This window comes from Phyllobates terribilis, unplaced genomic scaffold, assembly GCF_046119375.1.
Source record: "Phyllobates terribilis strain yellow unplaced genomic scaffold, ASM4611937v1 Scaffold_11__3_contigs__length_659146591, whole genome shotgun sequence".
Taxonomy (NCBI): domain Eukaryota; kingdom Metazoa; phylum Chordata; class Amphibia; order Anura; family Dendrobatidae; genus Phyllobates; species Phyllobates terribilis.
The window spans coordinates 492,209,547-492,235,037 of record NW_027362771.1 but is presented as its reverse complement, the minus strand read 5'-3'; the positions used below and the strand labels follow the sequence as shown (position 1 = coordinate 492,235,037).

General features: G+C 45.5%; 1 protein-coding gene across 1 annotated transcript; it reads right to left on the bottom strand.

The window, feature by feature from the left end:
* Positions 1–2,928: 2,928 nt before the first annotated feature.
* BRF2 (BRF2 general transcription factor IIIB subunit) lies at positions 2,929–14,864 on the bottom strand. The gene is made up of 4 exons (XM_073653550.1): positions 14,555–14,864; positions 12,956–13,015; positions 11,438–11,759; positions 2,929–8,082 (listed from the first exon to the last, which is right to left on the bottom strand). Exons 1-4 carry the CDS (start codon positions 14,706–14,708, stop codon positions 7,428–7,430), a joined length of 1,191 nt encoding a protein of 396 aa, XP_073509651.1. The 5' UTR covers positions 14,709–14,864; the 3' UTR covers positions 2,929–7,427.
* Between the last annotated feature and the right edge of the window lie 10,627 nt (positions 14,865–25,491).

The window sequence follows — 25,491 nt, the reverse complement described above, 5'->3', positions numbered from 1 at the left end:
GTCACACTGCTACCCGGAGTATTCAGGTTTTTTTTTTTTTTTTTTTTTACATCCACCATATGGTTTCAGAGATATTGGCCTATAATTTAGTACTATATCTTATGGTCTTTAATAAGGGGCGTGTCTCATTAGGTAATTATGCAGAGCAGCCTAAAGACAACCCCCCCAGTGAATCATGTGAGCCACGCCCCCTTTTAGACACTATAAAAGTGTGCAATAAATTAAATGGTCCTTATCTCTGGAACCGAAAAAAAAAAAACAGGAGTACAGGAGAGCAAAAATAAAATAATAGCCTATTTACACCTGATGACAGGTCCTTTTTCAAAAATACAATGCTTTGGAGTAATTAGACTCCCATGGGGGCTTAGTCGTTTCCACACACCTTCCATATGAGCTTCAGGGGGTAGGCGGTGTTGGCACTCAGAGCACCACAGAGTAGTGCTTGAACGTGAGATGCACAGGCCGATTGTTAGGATAGGGCACATTGTTCCCGTGCCTCATGAGCAGATGCTGCTGCTTTTAGATATAGTGTGTGATGTAGCTAGCCAGTTGGCCCACTCGTTGGTTTAGTTACAGCAGTGACTGGCCAAGGGACCCGCTTTGGATTGTGGTCATGCTCAGAATCTCTGGAGAGAGTGAGTTGTAAAGCCAGCTTCTCACATCCACAATTTATGGTCTGTGTGTGGACCACACGTAGATAACAGGTTTCTGGCCCCTTGAAAAGAGCCTGTCTGTCGGAAGTCTTATATATTCCTGAGGATATTGGTTTGGTACAGACATTGTGTTCTGTACAGATTGTGAGAGGATTGACCCATTCATCTGAGATTGTGAATTAGGATCCTAGTTCCCACTATTGTGACGTCACGACCCAGGCTCAGCGGGTCACGGAGCATCAGGGTACTACCTCACTATCTGGACATACTAACCTGTTTGAAACGATCTCAGATGAGCGCCGCCAGAGCAACGAAGCCACGAGGAATCAGCGTGGAGCACCACTTCCTAAGGCTATGTGCCCATGATGCAAAATTGAAGCAGAAAATTTCCGCAGCGTTTCTGCATGTTTTTGGCAGTAATAACGCGGATTTTACATGCGGACTTGACTTGCGTTTTTCAAATGCATTGGGACCTCAAATCCACATGCGGAAACGCACAAATAATGGACATGCTGCAGATTTTTCTGCAAGGAAATTCCGCAGCATGGGCACAGAACATGCAGATTTTCATTGGGGATCATGGGGCACAGATTACCAAGCGTTTTAAAAGTGTTAACGCTGCGGAAATTCCGCATGAAAAATGCTTGAAAAACGCATAGTGGGCACACAGCTTAACAGAGCTTCAAGTCTATTTACCTACTAACAACCGAAAGGAGTACCACCCCCATCATCATCACAAGGTCAGTAGTTTAGACCCACAGGGTCCACTTATTGTGTTGCGGTGTGCTGTGCTTGCCGCTATCTAAGGGGACAGAGTCAAGCGCAACTCTAATATTACTGTATAGCCGCATGCGGTGTTCTTCCATCCTACGTGTAGCTGGACGGTATATCATACCCTTTATGGATCTATATTACCTGTGAGGTGAAATACCACCGCTCTCCTTATCTAATAAACTACATTGACTTTGCTAAGGACATTATTCTCTTGACCAGAGATATATCCAAATGTCACCAACCACCAGCGCCAATTGAGCAAATTCATTTATATATAAAACTTTATTTTTGCAGCACAACAACATTGATTTTAAGGCTATGTGCCCACGTTGCGGACCTGAAGCATATTTTTTACGCTTCTCCCTGGCGGGAAAATCGCATGCGGATATTACATGCGGTTTTCCCGCCAGGTAGAAGCGTTTGTGAGGCGTCTTTGCATGCATTTCCGCATGCGGGTTATCAAGCACTTCTCCAAGCATCACTTGGAAAAGTGCTTGACAACTTGTTCAGAATGGTAAGAAATAAAAAAATAAACTTTATACTCACCTTCTGATGCATTCTCTGCCCCGTCCGGAGGCTTGAGCGGCTCACGCTGTTGTGTGCAGGACCTGCGGTGACGTCATTGAGTCATGTGGTGGGTCACATGACTCAATGACGTGGCAGGTCCTTCACACAACAGCGCGACGGAGGGAAAACATCAGAAGATAAGTATAAACTTTATTTTATTCTTTTTTTTTACAGGTTCTTTGGTACCCAGGTCTGGATGAGAGTCTCCTCTCCTCCAGACTTGGGTACCATCCGCACATTGATTCCGCTGCGCTTCCGCAAAATTAATGAACATGCTGCGGATTTTTGACCGCAGCATATACGCTGCGGAAAAATCCGCAGCATGGGCATTGACATTGCGGAATGCCATTGGGGACCATGGGGTGCGGATATACATGCGTTTTTCAAGCGTTTACGCTGCGGAAATTCCGCAGCATATACGCTTGAAAAACGCTACGTGGGCACACAGCCTAATTCTTATGCTTTCTGATAATTATAAAGAATCAGTCTAAAATGTCTCCCTGTAAAAATACAAAATCTATAAACCCTACATATCCCTGACTACACAAAACATAAGCCACATTATATGAACTAAACATCGGCCTGCAGGAACTGGGGAAACACTTCCTATAATAGCTCAATATCATCTGTACCAGTATGTCCTGTCCCCTCACTATAGCATCGTACACACAGGAGCATACGGCGTACTGTACCTGCCCCTGTGTATGACCTGACACTGATGTACAAGGGGCCAATACACCAGTACATATAGGACTGGTAATCCCATAATCACTGTACCAAGTGTACCATATAGAAATGTAATGTGGAATGGTGTAGCCAAGTACAGAGTAAAGTGATTGACACGGTGTTACGGGCACTGCGGGAAATGAAAAAAATATCACAGTGCGGCACTAAGCTGCGAGCTCAAATCCTTTGACACTTAAGACATATTCACACAGAGACTATGAATTTTTCAAGCCATGATGGTACATATTTATTAATGTGTGCATTTTTTGCAAAAAAAAAACAAAAAACAAACATTTTTTTGCTTTAGGGATCATTTAAACTTTTGGACCACTTGGCTTCTGCAGCCTCTGTGTATCACAGTGCATAGCTGGCTGCCAAATGAGTTAACAGTAAATCCATCAGTGAACTGCTGAAAGCAGTCTAACTATTATCTCTTCTCCCCACTTGTACGTAGATTTACGACACCATGAAATGAAAGCTGTAAGCCGCGGTATCAACTCAGCCTTTTTCATAAATGGCTATAAATTAGTAAGAATTTACTGTACCAAAATGGTAGCATCAGTTCTTTTTTTTTTAAAATAGGGGTCGAAGATCGAAATATAATATTCGCTATATCACATAACTTGTCTAGATTCCTGAGAAAGTTAATAAATGAGCCAATACTAGTAACAAATACACACAAAACAGGTTAAATAAGTGTTGAACACATCACCAATTTTCTAAGCAAATAATATATTTCTAAAAGGTGCTATTGACATGAAATTCTCACCAGAAGCAACAACCCAACCAGTCCACACAGGCAGAGAAACCAAACCATAGATCAGGGCTGTGGAGTCGGAATAAAATTGACTCCTAAAATATATAATAAATTGGGTGCAGTAGTTCAATGCAGTTTGTGGGGAATATTTTTTCATAAGAATTTGGGAAAGTTATGAAATGTCCTATAAATGTCTGTCCTATTCCTGATCTAAGGGTCTAGACCAGTGCTGGCGAACCTATGGCGCAGCACTAGCGCTCCTGGCCCAGCGGGTGAGTACTCGGAGCCCGCCGACGCCAGTCCCCACTTCAGCTAGATGTGCGTTCTCTGACACACATCTAGCTGAAGTGTAGTGCAGCACACGAGTTGCCAGGCCCATGCGCCGCCATACACATTGCTGGTCAATCAGAGGCCAGCAGCTGATGTCAGCGTACAGGCGACCGGGCGCATGGCAGTGACGTCATGCGCCCCCGTCGCTAGGACGCTGAAATCAGCTGCCGGCTACAGGAGAGGAAGGAAGGTGAGTAGGAGGGTTTTGTTACGTTTTTTTATTTTATTTTAACAGCGGTGCCAGCAGTATGGAATGGGGGGTGGGACAGCAATATATACATGGAATGGGGGGCAGGAAGTGGGAGGGAAAGAGCATATATACATGGAATGGGGGAAAGAGCATATATACATTGAATGGGGGGGGGGGGGGAGCATATATACATGGAATGGGAGGGGGGAGCATATATACATGGAATGGGAGGGGGGAGGGAAAGAGCATATATACATGAAATGGGTGAAACAGGATATATACATGAAATGGGAGGGGAAACAGGATATATACATGGATTGGGGAGGGCAGCCATATATACATGGATGGCGGCATATAACAAGATGGGGGTGAGCACATTCTTTATTTCTGCAGTCTCCTACCCCTGCTCCTTTCTGTGGCTGCTCTATGCTGCCCTGGTCTGCTCTCTGTATGAGGTTTTTTCTAAACTAAAACCTCAGTATTCAGGTTAATTTGCTGTGTTGGTACTATGTGATAAATAAGTGGGTTTTGGATTGCAGTTTGGGCACTTGGACCGTAAAAGGTTCGCCATCACTGGCCTAGACTTTTAGCTGAGATGAATCTGTGCTACAGTAAATGTATCACTTAAACATGAGCCATGTATGAGGGAGTCGGAGATTTGGCTTACCGACTCCACAGCCCTGTCATAGATGTCCATAAATTAAGTTGTGTGCAATAATGAGAAATTACAGTGAAAAAGTATTGAACACATGAAGAAAAAGAGGTGCAAAAAGCCATAGAAAGTCCTGACACCAGCTGAAATCTATCAGTAATTAAAAAGCAATCCTGACACTTAATGAAAAATAATATCAGCTGTTTCAACTGATGGCCTATAAAAAGGTGTCTCACTACCAAGGTGCCACAAAAGAAACATCTCATGATGGGTAAAACCAGTGAGCCATTTGTTTTATAACAATAAGGTTGCAAAAGGTCTTTACTAAAGGCATTGGTTACAGAAGAATTTCTGAACTACTGAAGGCTCCAGTGAGCACTGGATTATTGGGCCATAATCTGGAAATGGAAAGAACATAATTTTACCATAAACGAGCCACGATTAGGTTCTCCCCGCATGATTGCAGACAGAGGACTAAGGCTATGTGCCCACGATGCAGAAAGTCTCAGGATTTTTTCCTGAGCGTTTTTGCATCTTCCTGGCAGAAAAAAAACGCATGCGAATTGTACATGCGGATTGTACATGCGGATTCCTGCCAGGGACATGCGGAAGTGAAGCGTTCTTCACTTGCATTTCCGCATGCGGGCTGACAATCGCTCCCCAAGCGAATTTAGCATCACTTCGAGAGTGCTTGTCAACTTGATCACACTATATAAATCCATGCAAACAGCATGGATTTATATAGTGTGACCCGAGAGAATGTCAAAAAATAAATATATACTTACCCTCTGATGGCCCCAGCAGTCTTGCTTCACCGTCCCGGCTGTGGTACACTGAAGGACCTGCCGACATCAGCATCGCGTGATCCGTCACATGACTGACGTCAGCGCAGGTCCTTCAGTCCATCGCGAACTGCTGGCAAGCAAGATGGAGCACATCAGGGGCCGCCACAAGGTAAGTATATATTTATTTTTTATTCTATTTTTTTTTTCTTTTAAAATACAGTTTTCTATGGTACCCAGGTCAGGAGAACGCATGGAATAAATATATACTTACCCTCCAATGGCCCACGCTGTCTTGCTCCACCGTCCCGGCTGCCGGCAGCGGTAGAGTGAAGGACCTGCCGACGTCAGAGTCGCGTGACCCGTCACATGACTCTGACGTCAGCGCAGATCCTTCAGTACATCGCGAATTGCCGGCAAGCGAGGAGCGCAGCGCGGGCCGCCAGAAGGCAAGTATCATTTTTTATTTTCTTCTTTTTTTCTTTTGATAATCCGCAGCGGAAATTTCCGCAGCATGTGCACAGCACATGCGGATTATCATTGGGGAACATTGCAGGCCTTCTACCAAGCGTCTAAGCGTTTCTGCCGCTGCGGAAATGCTTAAAAAACGCATCGTGGGCACACAGCCTAAGAAGAATTATCAGAAGAGTTGTCCAAGAGCCAAGGACCACTTGTGGAGAGCTACAGAAGAACATGGAATCAGTAGGTACAACTGTTTCAATGAAAACTATTAGAAATGCGCTCAAACTCCATGGCCTGTATGTACACTCATCATGCAAGACTCCATTGCTGAACAAAAAGTATGTTCAAGTGCGTTTGAAGTTTGAGAATATAGTCTGGTCAGATGAGACCAAAATTGAACTCTTTGGATGCCATAATACACACCATGTTTGAAGGCCAAAAGGCACTGCGCATCAGCCCAAAAACACCATACCAACAGTGAAGTTTGGAGGTGGGAACATCTTGGTGTGGGGTTGTTTTTCAGCCTACGGCACTGACAAACATCATGTCATTGAAGGAAGGATGAATGGACAGACACATTCTTAATAAAAATTTGCTGCCATCTACCAGAATGATGAAGATGAAGCAAGGGTGGACATTTCAGCAAGACAATGATCCCAAACACACAATCAAGGAAACTCTCAATTGGTTTTAAAGAATGAAAATAAAGCTGCTAGAACAGCCCAGCCAATCACCTGACCTGAAGCCAATAGAAAATGTATGGAAGGAACTAAAGCTCAGAGTTCATAGAAGGAGCTCACGGGACCTTCAGTATTTGAAGTGTGTTTGTGTGGAAGAATGGGCCCCCCAAAAAAACAAACAAAAAAAAAACCCCACACACCTGAGCAATGCATGCGACTAGTTTCCCCATATCAAAAGACATCTTGAAGCTGTCATCACCAACAAAGGTTTTTGTATGAAGTATTAAATAAAATTCAGTAAGCGTGTTCAATATTTTTTCCCTTTGTGATTTCTCATTATTACACATAATTTATGGACATTCATGGTGATTTCTTTGTCTGTGTGGATTGGATGGGCTGTTAATCTGGTGAGAATTACATGCCAATAGAGTCTTTAGAAATATATTTACTTAGAAAATTGGTGATGTGTTCAGTACTTATTTCACATGTGGGGGGGGGGGGGGGGTGTACACACTTTTTTTTTTTTTTAAAGTTGGTAGCTGTTTGTACAAACTCCATCTATAACTAGCTGGGACACAGATTACATAGTCCTGCATCAAAGTTCCATATTCTGCAGCCTGCTATGTACAATGATACATAGAGGCTGTAGAAGCCAAACTTTTTAAAAGTGTTAATGAAACTATTGCATAAAATATATTTAGTCATATGCAAACATTTAAAAAAAAATTCCACAGTAGGCCTCCATAACACTATAAGACATATTGCAGTGTGTAAGGGAGAAAAAAAAAGTAAGTTGCACAAATGTAATGAAATGATATATACATTAAAAAAAAAAAAAAAAAAAAGTCTTTAATTCACTGTTGCAGAGCAAGCTGAGCCTGTGCCTGCTGAAAACAAGTCATCTCAGCTGGTGTCCTCAGATACTGCTCTAGCTCACTGTCCGAAATATCCTCATCTCCGGTAATATTTTGGAGAATATTGGGAAATGCAATGGCATGTGATCTTTTTCTTGGCTTGGTCATGCATGGTGGAAGGAAAGCTGCACCAGGATGCTGCAGATCAGAAGACTTGCTCTCTTCTGACTCCGTGGTGGACATCTCCATATCTTCCAGAGCCTTCCTAAAAAGATAGGTCCTGTGTTTTAAAATGTCACCCAAGTGATATACCACGTTCTTCTTATTTATTGTGAGCATCTTCAGCCAGGGTAGCTGTGCAGACAGCTTTAGGCAGCTTTCTCTAAGTTCTTTCAATCGCATTACCGCAGGAGAAGGCTTTTCGGTCTCAGACAACTTGCAAAACCGAGAAAAATTGCATGACGTGCGCTGGGCGGGTTTGAGGGACTGCCAAGAAAGATAGACAGCCGCAGTTATCATGGGAATAGGGTGACGGCCAGTGACTAGCCACGTCTCACTGGCCAACTCCAGTACTTGAAAAGTCCGCTCCAATACTTTATCTGGGCTCTCCGCATAATTCTTTGGGGCTGACGAGCAATCTTGGAATAACCGAAAACTGCAAAAAAATAAAAATAAGAATGTGCTCAATAGGAAACATGTATACATGAGAACCATGGTCAGATAGTTGTGGGACCAACGTATGTGACTTCATCCTGGACAACACATCAGTACATTTTTTAACCAAATACTGACAGTACATTTTTTCATCCTTTGAAGGCGGTCTTCCGGCTCTCCCAACCTGGTGTTTTAGTAAAGATTGAAATGATTTCATGGAAAATCTAAGGGTATCGTTATGATATTCCAACTGATTGATTAGACAATTGGGTGTCACCATTTCTCTTGTTGAAGGGCATGTCCTTACACGATCTACTGTCAGCACAATATCAGAATGAAGTGACACGCCCTCCCTTTGGTAACACTCAATTGTCAATTTTACTGTAATGGTATGTGCACACGTTAAGTATTTGCTACACTGTTGAGCTGGCATTTTGTCTATATAGCTTCCCATGGCAGGTGTCTGAACAGTCGGGCCTGGGTCATGCTCTGCCTCCATCTGTACTGAGGTGTGTTGTCAAATATAGGTTTAACATTAGAGACAGGACAGTCCCAATTGGGTCACCTTGTCGTGGTGATATAACTTTTACACTTTTTGATCATGTTATTTACATGTACTATTACCATATACTTATTGCAGGGCATTTGCTTATTTTGTTTTTTTATGTCAGCTTTTGTCTGTTAAATGACCACAGTGTGAATGTGATCCTACACTTTGCATATGGTCCAGCTTATTTCTTTGGTTTCGCTTCAGACATTTCTGCTGCAAATACTTAAGTGTTGGCAGGAAAAATGTAGCATTAAAAAAAAAAAAAAAAAAGTGTTGTGCTTTTTCTTTTTTTTTTTTTACATTTTTTAAACACTTTTTTTCCCAGCCAAAGAATTGACATGCAGAACATTTGAAACTCCTTCTAAACTGCAATGAAAATATAAGCAGCGTGTGCATGAGATTTGAGGAATCTTATTCACTTTACTGCCACTAGGAAATCCTTCTGTTTTTGTGACAAAACTGCAGCAAAATACTTAACGTGTGCACATAGCCTTATATTTTTATTATCAGAAGGAAGAGAGAAAACACAATCCATTTATAATTCCTGAAGAATACAAGTATTTACTAAAACAGACATGTCAGGAGAACAGAGGTCCTCCGTACATGAGAATATCGAGCACCACACACCCATATAAACCGGCACAATAGGGCTCCCGGAATGGAATGCGAGTGGGGAAACTGACATGGAGTCCTTCCCAAGTGCTCTTTTTAAACCCATGGGATCTACTACCAAGTGGGCACAATTCATGCAGATTTCCACTGAGCTCCACACATTACATTGTGCCTATGGCTAACGGCTGACGGGAAAAGTCTCAGGGTGTGATGTTCCCATAGCCGTGACAGCATTAGTTAAGGCACTGGATTCATAATACTTGGGCATCATGGCCCTGTGTTTTGGAACCCATAGTAGCATTTTATGTTAAAGCGATATTAAACAAAAAAAAACAAAAACAAACTCATATCCTTTTATTACATGAGGTACATAAAAAAAAAACAAAAAAAAAAAACCTCACTTAGTCCACTATGGTTCCTCCACACCACTGCCTGTGTACATCACCTGGTCTCCTAGGAATAGGTGTCACATGGCAGGCAGTACAGATAACCCTGCCCCGACCATTAATTTTTCCATAGCAAAAGCCCGCTGACCGATTCCCTTTCATTTCCGTATGAGCGCAAACAAAGAAAGGAGACTGTTTCTTCTGGCTCAAAGTGAACGTTACAGCTGCAGCCAATCAGTGGCTGCTGATTGGTGGGGAAGTCATGTGACCATTGCAACCAGAAGAGGAAGTGAGAAGTCAAACAGAGAGCAGTGCTAAGGAACAGAGCAGCCAGTAGGTATAGGATTTTTTTTTCCCCTTTAGAGCCACAATGGGTTATACAACGAAGTAAAGTAGTGGACGGCCCATTTAACAGGGTATTCCCAACAGCTAAAGCACATCCATGAGCGCTGGGATCCCTGGCAATCTGGAGAGCAGATGGCTGAAGGCCATCCCTTACTGTCAAAGGTTTTTCACATTAGATGTTACAAAATGGTTTCACATTCTGAAAGCATAGAATAAAGTCTTATAAAAGGTGAGCCCACTTGTAGTGGTTCGTGGTGGTCTGTGAGCTGGAAGCCCCACCACTGTCAGGATAAAAGAGACCCGGCGGTGTCCAGCAATATGTAATCACACTTGGCTGCAATCTTTTCCATTGGCTGCAATGCCATACAAAATGAGCTGAAAACGCATTGTAGTGTCGGTGTACAAAGCTCAGCGTCACAAGGTGGTCATGTACATCGCCAACTGTTCTGGCTACAGTGGATATTTCCTATAATGGAATTATGGAAAACTGGAAACAAATGGGTTGACCTGCCGTCACAGGTGTGTCAGAGGTGACAGTCGCCCTGCAGTGGTTTGCAAGAGATCTCCACATTTGGCAATGCAGACAGCTGCCTAGATAGGAGGCCATGTTTAGGACCTAGCGTCTACCTCCCTTTAGTCTGGGTGTATATATACCTGGTGTGTCTAGGTCACCGTCGCCAGTTATACTCATTTCTACTTGGAACTTGGCTGAAGCAGCATCACGTCCTCTCTGGAGTCTTGAGGCCATGTGCCCCGTTGGAGTTCTTCTAAAGCGGAGTTGTTGTTCCCCTGTGTGGTCTTCCCTTTTGGCTTTAGAGTGCTAGCGGAGGTTGACTAGTGCTCATCTCCTTCCACCCCCAGCTATAGCCTTACGCCAGGGACAGTAGGGCGAGGCATGTGATCGGCGACAGCTATATAGGGAGGTTAGGGGGAGACAGGGTGACGCTAGTCCAGATTAGGAGGTCACCTCTTCCCCCTTTCCCTAGTGTCTGGGCTCCCTTTCCCCTCTGTGTTGCACTCACACCTACGCTGCCATCGAAAGATGATGAGAAGACAGAAATCCAAGTAATGCGGTTAATTTGTCAATGCCTTTTGAAGTTTGAAACTTCATCAGGACAAACCATAACTGATCGTGGTTTGTCCTGATGAAGACATTTCAAGCTTTGAAACGCATTAACAAATTAACCGCATTACTTGGATTTCTGTCTTACCTTTCGATGGCAAAGCAGGTCAACCCATTTGTTTCCTTTTTTTCCTTGATTTCTCCTCGTGGGTCTGCAGCAGCCATAAGCCTCTGTAATGGTTGTGTGAACACAACCCAACCAGGTGAGCACAATTGGACAATTTACCTAGATAAGACCCTGCTGTGCTTTTTTGTCACTCTAGTTTTACAATACTACAATGGAATTAGACAGTTTCCACTCTCTGCACCATAAAACCTGCCACCATCCACCTTGGATTACCTTTGGCAGTGACTTTTGGCCAGATCCTGAAGGCTCATGGATGGGACATCGATCTTCAATGCTTGGACCAGTTCCAGGAACGCGCTGCTGAGGACTTCATATGAGGAGTAAACCATGGAAGAAATGGTGGCAACAGTGAGAGGCCAGCGATGCTGTCTGCATGTTATGTATACACAGCAGCCCATAATTGCCTCCTTCTTCACTTTTCTGGCAAAGTGGCACAATGGGAGGTAGAAGACTCTTTCATAATAGGACACGGCAGTATCTGCAAAGGTGTCCGGAAGTCTGAGGACCCTACAAAGATTCCTGACACGGATAATACCTGGTGGGAAGAAGAAACATCACATAAGACGGCTGCAACACCTTACCCCGAGTGGTCAGCTCACTGCATAATGTCCTTTTCTGGGACTCATAACTTATTTTTAGGTGTGTAATGGCTAGCTAATTCTAGGGGGACAAGTAATTTTTAATTGGTAACATTTTGAGGGACGGGGTTAAAAAAATGACTGACTGCTTTTCTCATGCAATTTTTTCTCCTTTACAGAGTTTACCATATGGTTAAATATTATATTTTAATAGATATGACTGCAGACTAGGAAAATAGGTACAATTGAAACTTTCTTTTTAAATATTAATTTTATATCTACCTAGGGAGCTTGAATTTGCACAATAGACTATTACTAGTATTGCAAAATGAGGTCAAATTACAGATCTCCTATGAGATCCACCTTTGCTATTGGTGACACTCATGCTACACAGGTGGCCCCTTATTCTTGGTCTGATCCTTGACACTTAAAATGGTCAGAAATCAGTCAATATACACATTCCCAGGTCCAGGGCCCTGTCTCTGCTGCTGCTCTGGTCTCAGGCTTTTTTGCTGCAGCAGTTACGTCATGTTGACAGCTCACATTACTGCTGCAGCCAATCACTCATCTCAGGTGTTCAGTAGATGTTGCGATTGACTGTAGCAGTGATGACAGCTGTCGACTCAATGTCCCTGCTACAGCCAAAACACTGAGACCGGGGCAGCGGTGGAGACACAGTGCTGAACCTGGGGAGGGAGAGTACTATCTGATTTTGTTTTTTTACATGACACGTAATGATTTGGGTCCACTTTTCTAATAGTGGAAAACCCCTTTAAGTATAATTTATATAAGCTATAAAGCCCTTATGATGCTGGCGTCATATATTTCATTTAGAGCAGCAGGTTGGCTCAGTGGTTAGCATTGTTATGCTGCAGCGCTGGGGTCCTGGGTTCAAATCCCACGAAAGACAACATCTACAAGGAGTTTGTATGTTCTCCCCATGTTTGTGTGGGTTTCCTCCTACACTCCAAAGACATACGGATAGGGGATGTAGATTGTGAGCCCCAATGGGGACAGTGCTGATGAGGTCTGTAGAGCGCTGTGGAATTAATGGCGCTATATAAGTGAGTAAAATAAATCTATTGAATAAAACCCAACTACCCTGCATGAAAAACAACACCGTTAATATTACATCAACGTGGGTGACACTTACCGTGCAGTTTAGTTCGGCTGATTGAGTCATTCTGTCCAGTGCTTTCTGTAAATGTCACCGCTGTGAATAAAACCAAAACGGAGAAACCATGAAAAACCTGTGTATGAGGAAAGTGGATGTGATATCAGAAGAAAAAGATCAAAACACATTACATTACATTTCCTGGCCTGCACTAGAAGATTGCTGAGACGATAAAGAATCTAAACGAGCGCCATCACCAATTTATAAAACGGGTAATACTGGCTGCCGGCAGGGGCAAGCTGGGGGTCGCTGTGGAGAGTAAGATGGAGGCCTGCAGCCCACTGTTGGGGGGGGGGGGGGTCTTCCATACCTTCTATAATACAGATGGAGGAAAAGCAGCCATTGAATCATCCCTCTTCTGTGAAGTATCTAAAAAAAAAAAATCTTGTTTGCCATGTTATGCCCATTTTTTGAGAAAACTTGGGGACTTGGCTACTGAAAGCGGACCAACAATGTCCGTCCTCCAGCTGAATGAGTATCATTGTTGAATATTAAAATTTACAAGTCTCCTAGCGAGATGAGAGCACCCTGTGGAAGTGAAATGCGTCGGCTCATTAGGACGACCTCATATGTGGAAGATCAATCGTAAATATTCTGCCCTCGACCTGCGACAATTTACAGAACATGAATGTGGAGCTGGCCAGGGATTTGCCTTGTACTTAAAGGGATATTCTGTGCTTACATCAATAGGATCTGCAGTCATGCGCTTATTGGTAGAATGAATAGGCCAAAGTGTTCTGTGGCATAGTGCAAGGTTTTTTCTTCCCATTATTTTTCATTCCCATTAGGTACTTGCACCTGCGATGAATGGAGGGAGTCAGACAGCAGCGTCTCCACAGATCAGGCGTTACCGCCACCAGCAGTAGCCACTAGCCAGATGTATCCAGTGTAGGGAGCGGAGAGCAGGGCTACGTACACTGTGTGCTCTCGGCTCCCGGGATCTGAGGATCAGCTCCTACTGAAGTGAATGGTATCTGGAGATTTACACAGAGGTTCTGCTCCAGAGCTCGTGCCCCTCTCTATCCATGGATGGAGGCAGATGTAGTCACTGTAGCTGCCCTCATCTCACCCCCTGGTCCCATCAGCACTGGTGCCCTATAGACAATGTACCCAATATATGGCACACCTTCATGCTAGTATAAAGGTTATGAGGCCACTCAATGGTCAACTCTGACCAAAGGCATCGACCATGATGTGATTCAGGGCTAAGGTCAAATCTGATGGGAGATAATTTCATAAGCATTGAGCAGAGGAGACGCAGAGACTGTTGGGACCTAAACTATACAGAACTGAGCAGCTTGCAGTGTTCTGTAATAGGTGCAAGCTGCAGAAGACCGTGTATGGATTAGATCACATGACACAAATGAAGACGCCAGAACCAGACAGAAAGTAACGCGCTGAGCAATAGCAACCAATCAGATCACTTCTCTCATTTTCTGATCTGCAGTCAAACTAAAAGCTGCACTTCCATTGGTTGTCTACGTGCGACTCACAAATGAGCTTATTGAAGTGCAAAACTTTATCAACAGCCTAACATACGTCCATACACACTGCCTGGAGAGCAGCGCAGTCTCCCACCTTGTAGGTAGCTCTCCTCCGTATGAGTGGTAGTCAGTTTCCCCTCGGTCAGGACGAAGCCGCAGTCCGCACACACGAGCTGCTCCTGGGAGTAGTGCGCGTCCTCCACTATCTCCCCGGAGCCGCAGTCCGGGCATCTCTTACTCCCAGACATGTTCAGGCCTGACGATACGGCTATGTGCCAGTCACCAGGGCAACAAAGTCCCTTCTATTTATCCTTCCGCGTTCAGCATGTCCTCCGAGCAGCAGCCATTGTGTTGTGTCCTGTTTTACAGAAATCTATGGGATATGGCTTCAGAAAAATGGCCGCTGAGCCCGGAACTTGAAGACATTTTTCCTTACTGTGCAGAATACTGGAGAAACGTCACTTCCCATCACTGCGGCGAGAGCTACAGGTCTGGGGGGCTTAGACTCCCCAGCAGGAGCCTTGTTGATTCCTTGTAGTGACCAGCAGGATGTGATTTATAAGCCGAGACCAGAGAAACTGGCCAAATGGACTTCTGATTCTAAAATGAACACAGTAGATCGTATCTGTGCCGCTGGGTGGCGCTGTGGTAGTATGTACTGCTCAGAAGTCCTGGACTAATCGTATACTACAGTTCTGCACAAATCCCGGATCACAGGAGGGTCAGAGGGAATCAAAGAGAGGCGGAATAGGATCTACCTATACAGGATCCAATATACTTTTTGCTTGCTGTCATTAAAGGGAATCTATCACCAGATTTTTATCTGCCCTACTGAGAGCAGCATAATGTAGTGCAGAGACCCTGATCCCAGTAATATATCACTTACTGGGCTGCTTGCTGTAGTTTAATTAAAACTGTTATCTGCTGCAGATCTAGTAGTTCTCTGACTGCTGAGCTCTGTATAACCCCGCTCACACCCCTGATTGGCAGCTTTCTGAATACACTGTGCATAGCCAGAAAGTTGCCAATGAGTGGTGTGGGTGAGGTTACACAGAGCTCATGCATATGGAGGACTACATGGCAACAGGTTTACTAGTCCTACAATTATTGTTATTTATTATTTTAGCGTCATTTATTCCATGGTGCTTTACATGTGAAAAAGGGGGTATACATATAAGAACAATTACAATAATCTTGAACAAAACGTGACAGCGACTGGTACAAGAGGAGCGAGGACCCTGCCCGCGAGGGCTCACAGTCTACAAGGGATGGGTGAGGATACAGTAGGTGAGGGTAGAGCTGGTTGTGCAGCGGTATGGTGGAGCGTGGGTTACTGCAGGTTGTAGGCTTGTGGGAAGAGGTAGGTCTTCAGGTTCCTTTTGAAGGTTTCCACAGTAGGCAAGAGTCTGATGTGTTGGGGTAGAGAGTTCCAGAGTAGGGGGGATGCACGGGAGAAGTCTTGTATGCGATTGTGGGAGGAGGAGATAAGAGGGGAGTAGAGAAGGAGATCTTGTGAGGATCGGAGGTTGCGTGCAGGTATGTAATGGGAAACTAGGTCACAGATGTATGGAGGAGACAGGTTGTGGATGGCTTTGTATGTCATGGTTAGGGCTTTGAACTGGAGTTTCTGGGCAATGGGGAGCCAGTGAAGGGATTGATAGAGAGGAGAGGCCGGGGAATAGCGGGGGGACAGGTCGATTAGTCAGGCAGCAGAGTTTAGGATAAATTGCAGGGGTGCGAGAGTGTTAGAAAGGAGGCCACAGAGCAGGAGGTTGCAGTGGTCGAGGCGGGAGATGATGAGGGCGTGCACTAGTGTTTTTGCAGATTCATGGTTGAGGAATGTGCAGATTCGGGAGATATTTTTGATTTGGAGTCGGCAGGACGTGGAAAGGGCTGGGATATGTGGTTTGAAGGAGAGATCAGAGTCAAGGATTACCCCAAGGCAGCAAGCTTGAGGGACTGGGGAGAGTGAACAGCAATTGACGTTGATAGATAGGTCGGATGGGGGGGATGAATGAGATGGTGGAAAGATGATGAATTCTGTTTTGTCCATGTTAAGTTTTAGAAATCTGTCAGAGAAGAAAGATGAAATAGCGGACAGACATTGTGGGATTCTGGTTAGTAGGGAGGTGATATCAGGTCCAGAGAGGTAGATCTGTGTGTCATCAGCGTAGAGGTGATACTGAAAGTCGTAAGTCTCAATGAGCTGTCCGAGGCCAAAGGTGTAGATTGAGAAGAGCAGGGGTCCTAGGACTGAACCTTGAGGGACACCGACCAGGAGCGAGATGAGGAGGTGGTATGTGAGTGGGAGACACGTAGGCTGTGTGCCCACGTAGCATTTTTCAAGCGTATATGCTGCGGAATTTCCGCAGCGTAAACGCTTGAAAAACGCATGTATATCCGCACCCCATGGTCCCCAATGGGATTCCGCAAGTTCTATGCACATGCTGCGGATTTTTCCGCAGCGTTTATGCCGCGTTCAAAAATCCGCAGCATGTCATTTAATTTTGCGTTTCCGCAAGCGGAATTGCCTTTGTCCAATGCATAAAAAACGCAAGGCAATTCCGCATGTGCAAAACGCGTGATAAACGCGCGAAAAATGCGCGATAAACGCGTGCGGAATTCCGCATGCGTTTTTCCGGGAGAGGACTTGCATTTATGCAGCAGAAATTTTCTGCTTCATAAATGCAACGTGGGCACATAGCCTGAATGTCCGGTCTGTTAGGTATCAGGAGATCCAAGATAGGGCCAAGTCTGTGATGCCGAGAGATGAGAAATTCTGGAGTAAGAGGGAATGGTTCACTTTGTCGAAGGCAGATGACAGGTCCAGGAGGAGGAGGACAGAGTAGTGTCGCTTGGATTTGGCGGTTAGTAGGTTGTTGGTGACTTTAGTCAGTGCAGTTTCAGTAGAATGGTGCAGTCGGAAACCAGATTGTAGGCGGTCAAAGAGGGAGAAGGTGGAGAGGTGGGAGGACAGTTCAAATTAGACATGTTGTTCCAGTAGTTTTGAGGCATAGGAGAGAAATGATAATCTCCCACTGATAAAACTGTTATTTATTTATCAAAACTACAGCAAGCAGCCCAGTAAGTAACACATTGCTGGAATCAGGGTCTCTATCTCTACATTATGCTGCTCTCAGATTGGATGGCAAAAACTTGGCCAACTTTAATAGTAATCTGTAGTTTACTTCCAGTGGATAACGTATCCTGGTCAGGCAGCTGCTCAGCTTATTACATTTTCATTAGATTTATCATAGTATTGATATAACAGAGAGATGCTATTAACGGCTCTAGAAAACGGCTAACGGCTACTAACTGCTCTAGGAGAAAAGCAGCATTACACATCATCACCCATCACATCAATGGACAACCCAGGGCTATAATGGGTGAGCCGGGTGCTTCAGGTGGAGTGTTCATCTCCAAGTCACTGGCTGCATGAAGGGTTTCTTTTTTTTATTATTTATTAAAGTTTTCAGTTTTTTGTTAGGCTGTGTTTTCAAGTAGCGTAAATGCAGCTGTTTTTTTTTTCCTTCTGCTTTTTTATGTGGAAAATCAGCTGCTTTTAACCCCTTCCTGCCACAGACAATTTTACTTTTTTCCTCCTCTTCTTCCAAAAGCTGTAACTTTTTTATATCTTCCATCGACATAGCCGTATGAGGACTTGTTTCTTTTTTTCGTCTTTTTGTGGGACGAGTTGTACTTTTGAATGACGCCATTTAATTTACCATATAATGTTCTAAAAAATGGGAGAAAAACCCAAGTGCGCTGAAATTGTAAACGGAAAAAACAAAAACAATTCCGCTATTGTTTTTAGTGTTTCGTTTTTATCATGTTTAGTGCGTGATAAAAACAACCTAATCTTTGTTTTCAGATCATTTGACAGTTGTTTTGAGGAGCCCATGATGCCACTCTTCAGAGGAGATTCAAACAGGAGAACAACTTGCAAGTGGCCACTTTAAGTAGCTTTTCTCATGATTGCATACACCTGGCTATGAAGTTCAAAGCTCAATGAGGTTACAAAACCAAAAAAAGTGCTTTAGTAAGTCAGTAAAAAGTAGGTAGGAGTATTTAAAACAAGAAAATGATAAGGGTGCCCATACTTATGCACCTGTCAAATTTTGTTTGAATGCAGATTGCACATTTTCTGTTAGTACAATAAACCTCATTTCAAGGCAGAAACATTACTGTGTCCAACAGTTATTACATATATCAAACTGAAATAGCTGTTGCAAAAACACCAATTTTTATAAAACATTAAGCTTAAGATTAATAGGGGTGCCCAAACTTTTTCATATAACTGTATCTGTTTAAAAGAGTCTGGTGTAGGCCAGAGAAATAGAACTGTGGTTTTCCTCTTCCACGGTTCTAATCTCCTTTATATTACCTTTTTTCCATTGATAGTGCGAGTGTAAGCTATTTTACTGGACGTTCTGGTGATGGTGCGTGTAGAGGACGAGGCCGTGGCCAAGGTGAAAATGTGCCACAACCAACAGCCACATCTTCTCTGTTCACTGGTCCATTTCCATATTTGGGCCCCTCGCCTGCTCCGTTTGAGGTGATGGAAGAGGAGATCCCATGTAGCGATGCCCAAATATTTGAACAGCCACGGCCAGAGGAAGTCGACACTGGCAATTTGTCACAAGAGGTGGACGATGATGAGACACAATTGCCATGAAGTGAGGAGGAGGATCGTGGTGCGCAAGTGGAAGAGGAGGAGGTGGTGGATGATCTAGTAACTGACCCAACGTGGCAGGAGGACATGCAGAGCGAGGCCAGCAGCACACGGGGAGGGAGGCAGAGTACCCCAACAGGCAGGAAGAAGCAGTGTGGTGGCTGCACACAGAAGGCGGGCAACAGTTTCCCGTAACACCAACACGAGGGACGTTGCCAGTACAACCGATAGGTCTTCCAGAGTCTGGAATTTTTTTAAACACTCTGCTGATAACCCCAAAAAGGCCATTTGTACCACCTGCCATGCCAGCATCAGCAGGGGTGACAAAACTACCAGCCTGACCACCACCAGCATGATCAGGCACATATCACCACTACTTCTTCTGCTGTTGTGCGTGTAAGAGAACCCCCTGTTGTGCGTGCAAGGCAATCCCCTGTCCATACTGCATGCAAAGATGCCCCCTCCTCTCAGTCTTCACTTGTTATGGCAGTTTCTCAAGAAACAGCATCAACGTCCACGTCCCACCGCAGCGTTCAATTGTCCATATCCCAGACCTTTGAACGAAAGCGCAAATTCGCAGCCAACGCCCCACAGGCCACAGTCCTAAATTCGCACATTTCACAACTGCTTGCGTTGGAAATGCTACCTTTTAGGCTGGTGGAGACGGAATCCTTTCGCAACCTTATGGTGGTGGCCGTCCCTCGGTAGTCGGTCCCCAGCCGACACTATTTTGCCCGGTATGCCATCCCCACACTACACAAGCACGTGTCCCAAAAAATCTGCCGTGCCCTCAACAACGCAGTTACTGGGAGAGTCCACCTGACAACGGACACGTGGACAAGTGCTTGTGGCCAGGGACGGTACATCTCCCTGACGGCACACTGGGTAAAACATAGTGGAAGCCGGGACCCAGTCTGACCTTGGGACGGAACACATCCTCCCCACACCGAGGATTGCGGGCCCTATGTCAGTCAGAGTTGCCCCCACAGTGTACAGCTCCTGCGCATCATCCTCCTCCTCCTCCTCATGTTCAGCCTCCATCTCAGATATCACCACATCAGTTACAAGCTGGAAGCACTGCAGTACTGCCTCAGCCAAGCGGCAACAGGCTGTGATAAAACTCATAAGCTTAGGTGATAAACCTCACACTGCTTGTGAGTTGTGGACAGCTGTGAAAGAGCAGGCAGATCTGTGGCTGAGACCGCTGAACCTACATCCAGGCATGGTCGTGTGTGACAATGGCCGTAACCTGGTGACGGCTCTGAGGCGAGGCGAGATCACACACGTACCATGCCTGGCTCATGTGCTTAACCTCATGGTTCAGCGGTTTCTTAAATCGTACCCCGAGTTGCCAGATCTGCTCATCAAAGTACGCCGCCTGTCAGCTCATTTTCGGAAGTCGGCTACAGCTTCTGCCGCCCTTGCTATTTTGCAGCAGCATTTGCAGTTTCCGGCACACCGACTGGTGTGTGATGACCCCACACATGGGAACTCTACCCTCCACGTTGCAAAGGATTTGTGAGCAGAAGAGAGCAGTTGTGGAGTACCAGCTGCAACAAGGCCGTCGATATTCAGGACAGACTCCACACATAAGACCTCAGGAGTGGACCTGGATGTCTGACATATGTACCATCTTGACAAACTTTGAGGAGTCCACCAAGATAGTGAGTGGCGATGACGCCATCATTAGCGTCAGCATCCCACTTGTCTGTCTTTTGCAATGCGCTCTGCAGAGAATTACAGAGGAGGCATTGCAGCTAGAGTATGATGAGATGGATCAAGAAGCCGTAGCGGTCGATTACACACAGCCCAGCCTCATCTCATCCCAACGTGCATTGGGGGACAATGAGGGAGAGGAGGAGGAGGAGGAAGGACAGGAGCTGGTATCATGCGCTGTAGACGGTAGTACCTGTACAACTGTCATACCGTCGGTTCAGCGTGGGTGGCCTGAGGACAGGGGGGAGGAGGAGGAGGAGAGCATGGTCAGTCGTCATCTTGGTGAGGACACGGAAGTCTTGCCCGTTACCAGTCTGGCACACATGGCTGACTTTATGTTACGCTGCCTTAACCGTGACCCTCGCGTTGTCAAAATGTTGGGTGACAGTCATTACTGGTTGGTGAGACTTTTAGACCCCTGCTACAAGGAGAACTTTCACTCTCTTTTTCCTGAGGTGGAGAGGTCTACAAAAATGTGGCAGTACCAGAAGGACCTTGCTGCAGAACTGTTAAAAAAAATTCCCATCTGAAAACGCTAGCGGCAGAGGTCACAGTTCGTTGCCCAACCAAGGCGTACAGACGAGAGAGACGCAACTCCAATCCAGCAGAGGCAGGGGAACACTGTCAACGTTCTGGGACAGTTTTCTGAGACCCGCCCAGCTTACAGGCCCTGAGGCGCGGGGTACTCTCACAAGGAGTGGAAAGTTTCAAAAGATGGTGAGGGAGTACCTTGCCGACCGTACCAGCGTCCTCCGTGATTCCTCTGTGCCTTTTAATTATTGGGTATCCAAGCTGGACACTTGGAATGAACTCGCTCTGTACGCCTTGGAGGTCCTGGCCTGGCCTGCCCTGCCGCTAGCGTGTTATCGAAGCGTGTTTTTAGTGCCGCTGGGGGAATTATAACTGATAAGCGCACTCGCCTGTCAACTGACAAGCTGACCCTTATCAAAATGGACAAGGGCTGGATTGGGCCAGACTTCTCATCACCACCAAATGACAGCAGAGTAACATAAAGTCAAATCCACTGTGTTATTTCGGGAGGTGTATTCCCATGCACCGCTTCATACCCACACATGGGTATACGCTTCCTCATTTTTGCTGTATTTTGCTCTTCTCCTTATCCTCAGCCTCCACCACCACTATACCACCAGGGTGACCGTGGTCCGTGTTGCCAGCATTGCAAGTTCCTCTGTCCTAATTTTTGCCAGCTTTTGCTTGGAAGGCATAGGCAAAGACTATGGGATACCCACTCCCCAATAATAGGAATAATGTTTTGAATATACTGTACTGCATGGCTCTTGTTTGCCAGCATTGCAAGTTCCTCCGTCCTAATTTTTGGCAGCTTTTGCTTGGAAGGCATAGGCAAAGACTATGGGAGACCCACTCCCCAATAATGGGAATAATGTTTTGAGTATGTTGTACTACATGGCTCTTGCAAGGGGCATTAAAACCGTCTTGTTAAGCTACTGTGACCTCCACGTCTCTTCCAAGGGGCATTAAAACCGTCTTTTTAAGCTACTGCGACCTCCACCACTCTTCCAAGGGTCATTAAAACCGTCTTGTTAAGCTACTGTGACCTCCACGTCTCTTCCAAGGGGCATTAAAACCATCTTGTTAAGCTACTGCGACCTCCACCACTTCTCCAAGGGGCATTAAAACCGTCTTGTTAAGCTACTGTGACCTCCATCACTTCTTCAAGGGGCATTAAAACCGTCTTGTTAAGCTACTGCGACCTCCACGTCTCTTCCAAGGGGCATTAAAACCGTCTTGTTAAGCTACTGTGACCTCCACGTCTCTTCCAAGGGGCATTAAAACCATCTTGTTAAGCTACTGCGACCTCCACGTCTCTTCAATGGGGCATTAAAACCGTCTTGTTAAGCTACTGCGACCTCCAGCGCTCTTCCAAGGGGCATTAAAACCGTCTTGTTAAGCTACTGCGACTTTCACCACTTCTCCAAGGGGCATTAAAACCATCTTGTTAAGCTACTGCGACCTCCACCGCTCTTCCAAGGGGCATTAAAACCGTCTTGTTAAGCTACTGTGACCTCCACGTCTCTTCCAAGGGGCATTAAAACCGTCTTGTTAAGCTACCGCGACCTCCACGTCTCTTCCCAGGGGCATTAAAACCGTCTTGTTAAGCTACTGCGACCTCCACCGCTCTTCCAAGGGGCATTAAAACCATCTTGTTAAGCTACTGCGACCTCCACCACTTCTCCAAGGGGCATTAAAACCATCTTGTTAAGCTACTGTGACCTCCACCACTTCTCCAAGGGGCATTAAAACCATCTTGTTAAGCTACTGCGACCTCCACGTCTCTTCCAAGGGGCATTAAAACCATCTTGTTAAGCTACTGTGACCTCCACATCTCTTCCAAGGGGCATTAAAACCGTCTTGTTAAGCTACTGCGACCTCCTCGTCTCTTCGATGGGGCATTAAAACCGTCTTGTTAAGCTACTGCGACCTCCACCGCTCTTCCAAGGGGCATTAAAACCGTCTTGTTAAGCTACTGCGACCTTCACCACTTCTCCAAGGGGCATTAAAACCATCTTGTTAAGCTATTGCGACCTCCACCGCTCTTCCAAGGGGCATTAAAACCGTCTTGTTAAGCTATTATGACCTCCACATCTCTTCCAAGGGGCATTAAAACCGTCTTGTTAAGCTACTGCGACCTCCACGTCTCTTCCAAGGGGCATTAAAACCGTCTTGTTAAGCCACTGCGACCTCCACCGCTCTTCCAAGGGGCATTAAAACTGTCTTGTTAAACTACTGCGACCTCCACCACTCTTCCAAGGGGCATTGATATTGTCTTTTTATTCCACTGCGACCTCCACCACTCTTCCAAGGGGCATTGATATTGTCTTTTTATTCCACTGTGACCTCCACGTGTCTTCCAAGGGGCATTGATATTGTCTTTTTATTCCACTGTAACCTCCACCACTCTTCCAAGGGGCATTAAAACCGTGTTGTTAAACCACTCTGACCTCCACGTCTCTTCCAAGGGGCATTAAAACCGTCTTGATAAACTACTGCGACCTCCACCTCTCTTCCAAGGGGCATTGATATTGTCTTTTTATTCCACTGTGACCTCCACGTCTCTTCTAAGGGGCATTTAAACCATCTTGTTAAGCTACTGTGACCTCCACGTCTCTTCCAAGGGGCATTAAAACTGTCTTGTTAAGCTGCTGTGACCTCCACGTCTCTTCCAAGGGGCATTGATATTGTCTTTTTATTCCACTGCGACCTCCACCACTCTTCCAAGGGGCATTGATATTGTCTTTTTATTCCACTGTGACCTCCACGTGTCTTCCAAGGGGCATTGATATTGTCTTTTTATTCCACTGTAACCTCCACCACTCTTCCAAGGGGCATTAAAACCGTGTTGTTAAACCACTCTGAACTCCACAGCTCTTCCAAGGGGCATTGAAATGTTGTTTTTAATTACCTCTAACCTCCATGACTCTTCCAACGGGCACTGCATTTCCTCCTAATTTTAGTCAGCTTTTGCTTTTCTATGCATAGGCGAACACTAAGGGAGACCCACTCCCCAATAATGGGTATAAGGTTTTTAGTATGCTGTAATCCACGTCTGTTTCAAGGGGCATTGCAGTTCCTCATAATTTTTGGAAAGCCTTCCATTCACTGCTTAGGCCAACAGTGTACAGGAGACCCAATTGCTATAAATGGAAAAAACTGTTTAGTTAAGGCCCTCTGACCTCCATGTCATTTCCAAGGGGCATTGAAGTGCCTCGAAATTTTTGGTAGGCATTGCACTCACTGTATGCCCTATAACTGTGTAGCCGAACCGCTCCTTTTGGTACAGAAACATATCCTACAAGACATGTGTGGTTGACTGGCCTGATATTGATGTGAATGGTCCCTGTTCCTCCTTCTCTTTCTCCTTTGCCACCACCTCATCCATCATTCATCACCTGAAGCTTTGTTTTAACGGGAGTCATAGAACTGGGATAGTAGCAGGAAAACATCCAGCAATCCTCGGAGGAGGTAGGATATGCGCCAAAACGCTGACCACCTCAGGCCTAGCCGCTGCTACATACATGCGCTTGCATTCCAAGGAACAGAAAGCTAAGGAGATGGATGGCCTCATGATCATGAATAATTTACTTGTTGTGTAGGAGGCTGACCACTGCTGCTTTCTACCTTCTGAACTTTGTGTTTAAGCTTGATTGACCCAGGACCCGCAATCCTCTATGTCTGGAGGACGTGTTGCATCCCAGTGTCCAACTGTGTCCCGGCTTCCACAATATTAACCCAGTGTGAAGGCGTCAGTCAGATGGACCATCCCTGGCCACATTCACTTGTCCACGTGTTTGTGGTTAGGCTGTCCTTCAAATAGGGGTGGCTGGGGACCGAGTATGGACACCCGGCCGCCCCCTGGCAGCTGGGGACCGAGCGTGAACACCCAGCCGCCGGGCGGCTGGGGACTGAGTATGGATACCAGGCCGCCGACGCAGCCATGACATGGTGGCCGGCGTCTGACTCCACATGCCTAAAAGGTCCAATTTCAAGTGCAAGCAAGCTAGCAGTATGGTATTGCAGCCTGGGGGGTGGGTGGGTGGCAGGTTGCACACTTACGCTTGCATTCCAAGAAAACAAAGCAGATGCTAACTTCTATCATCATCATC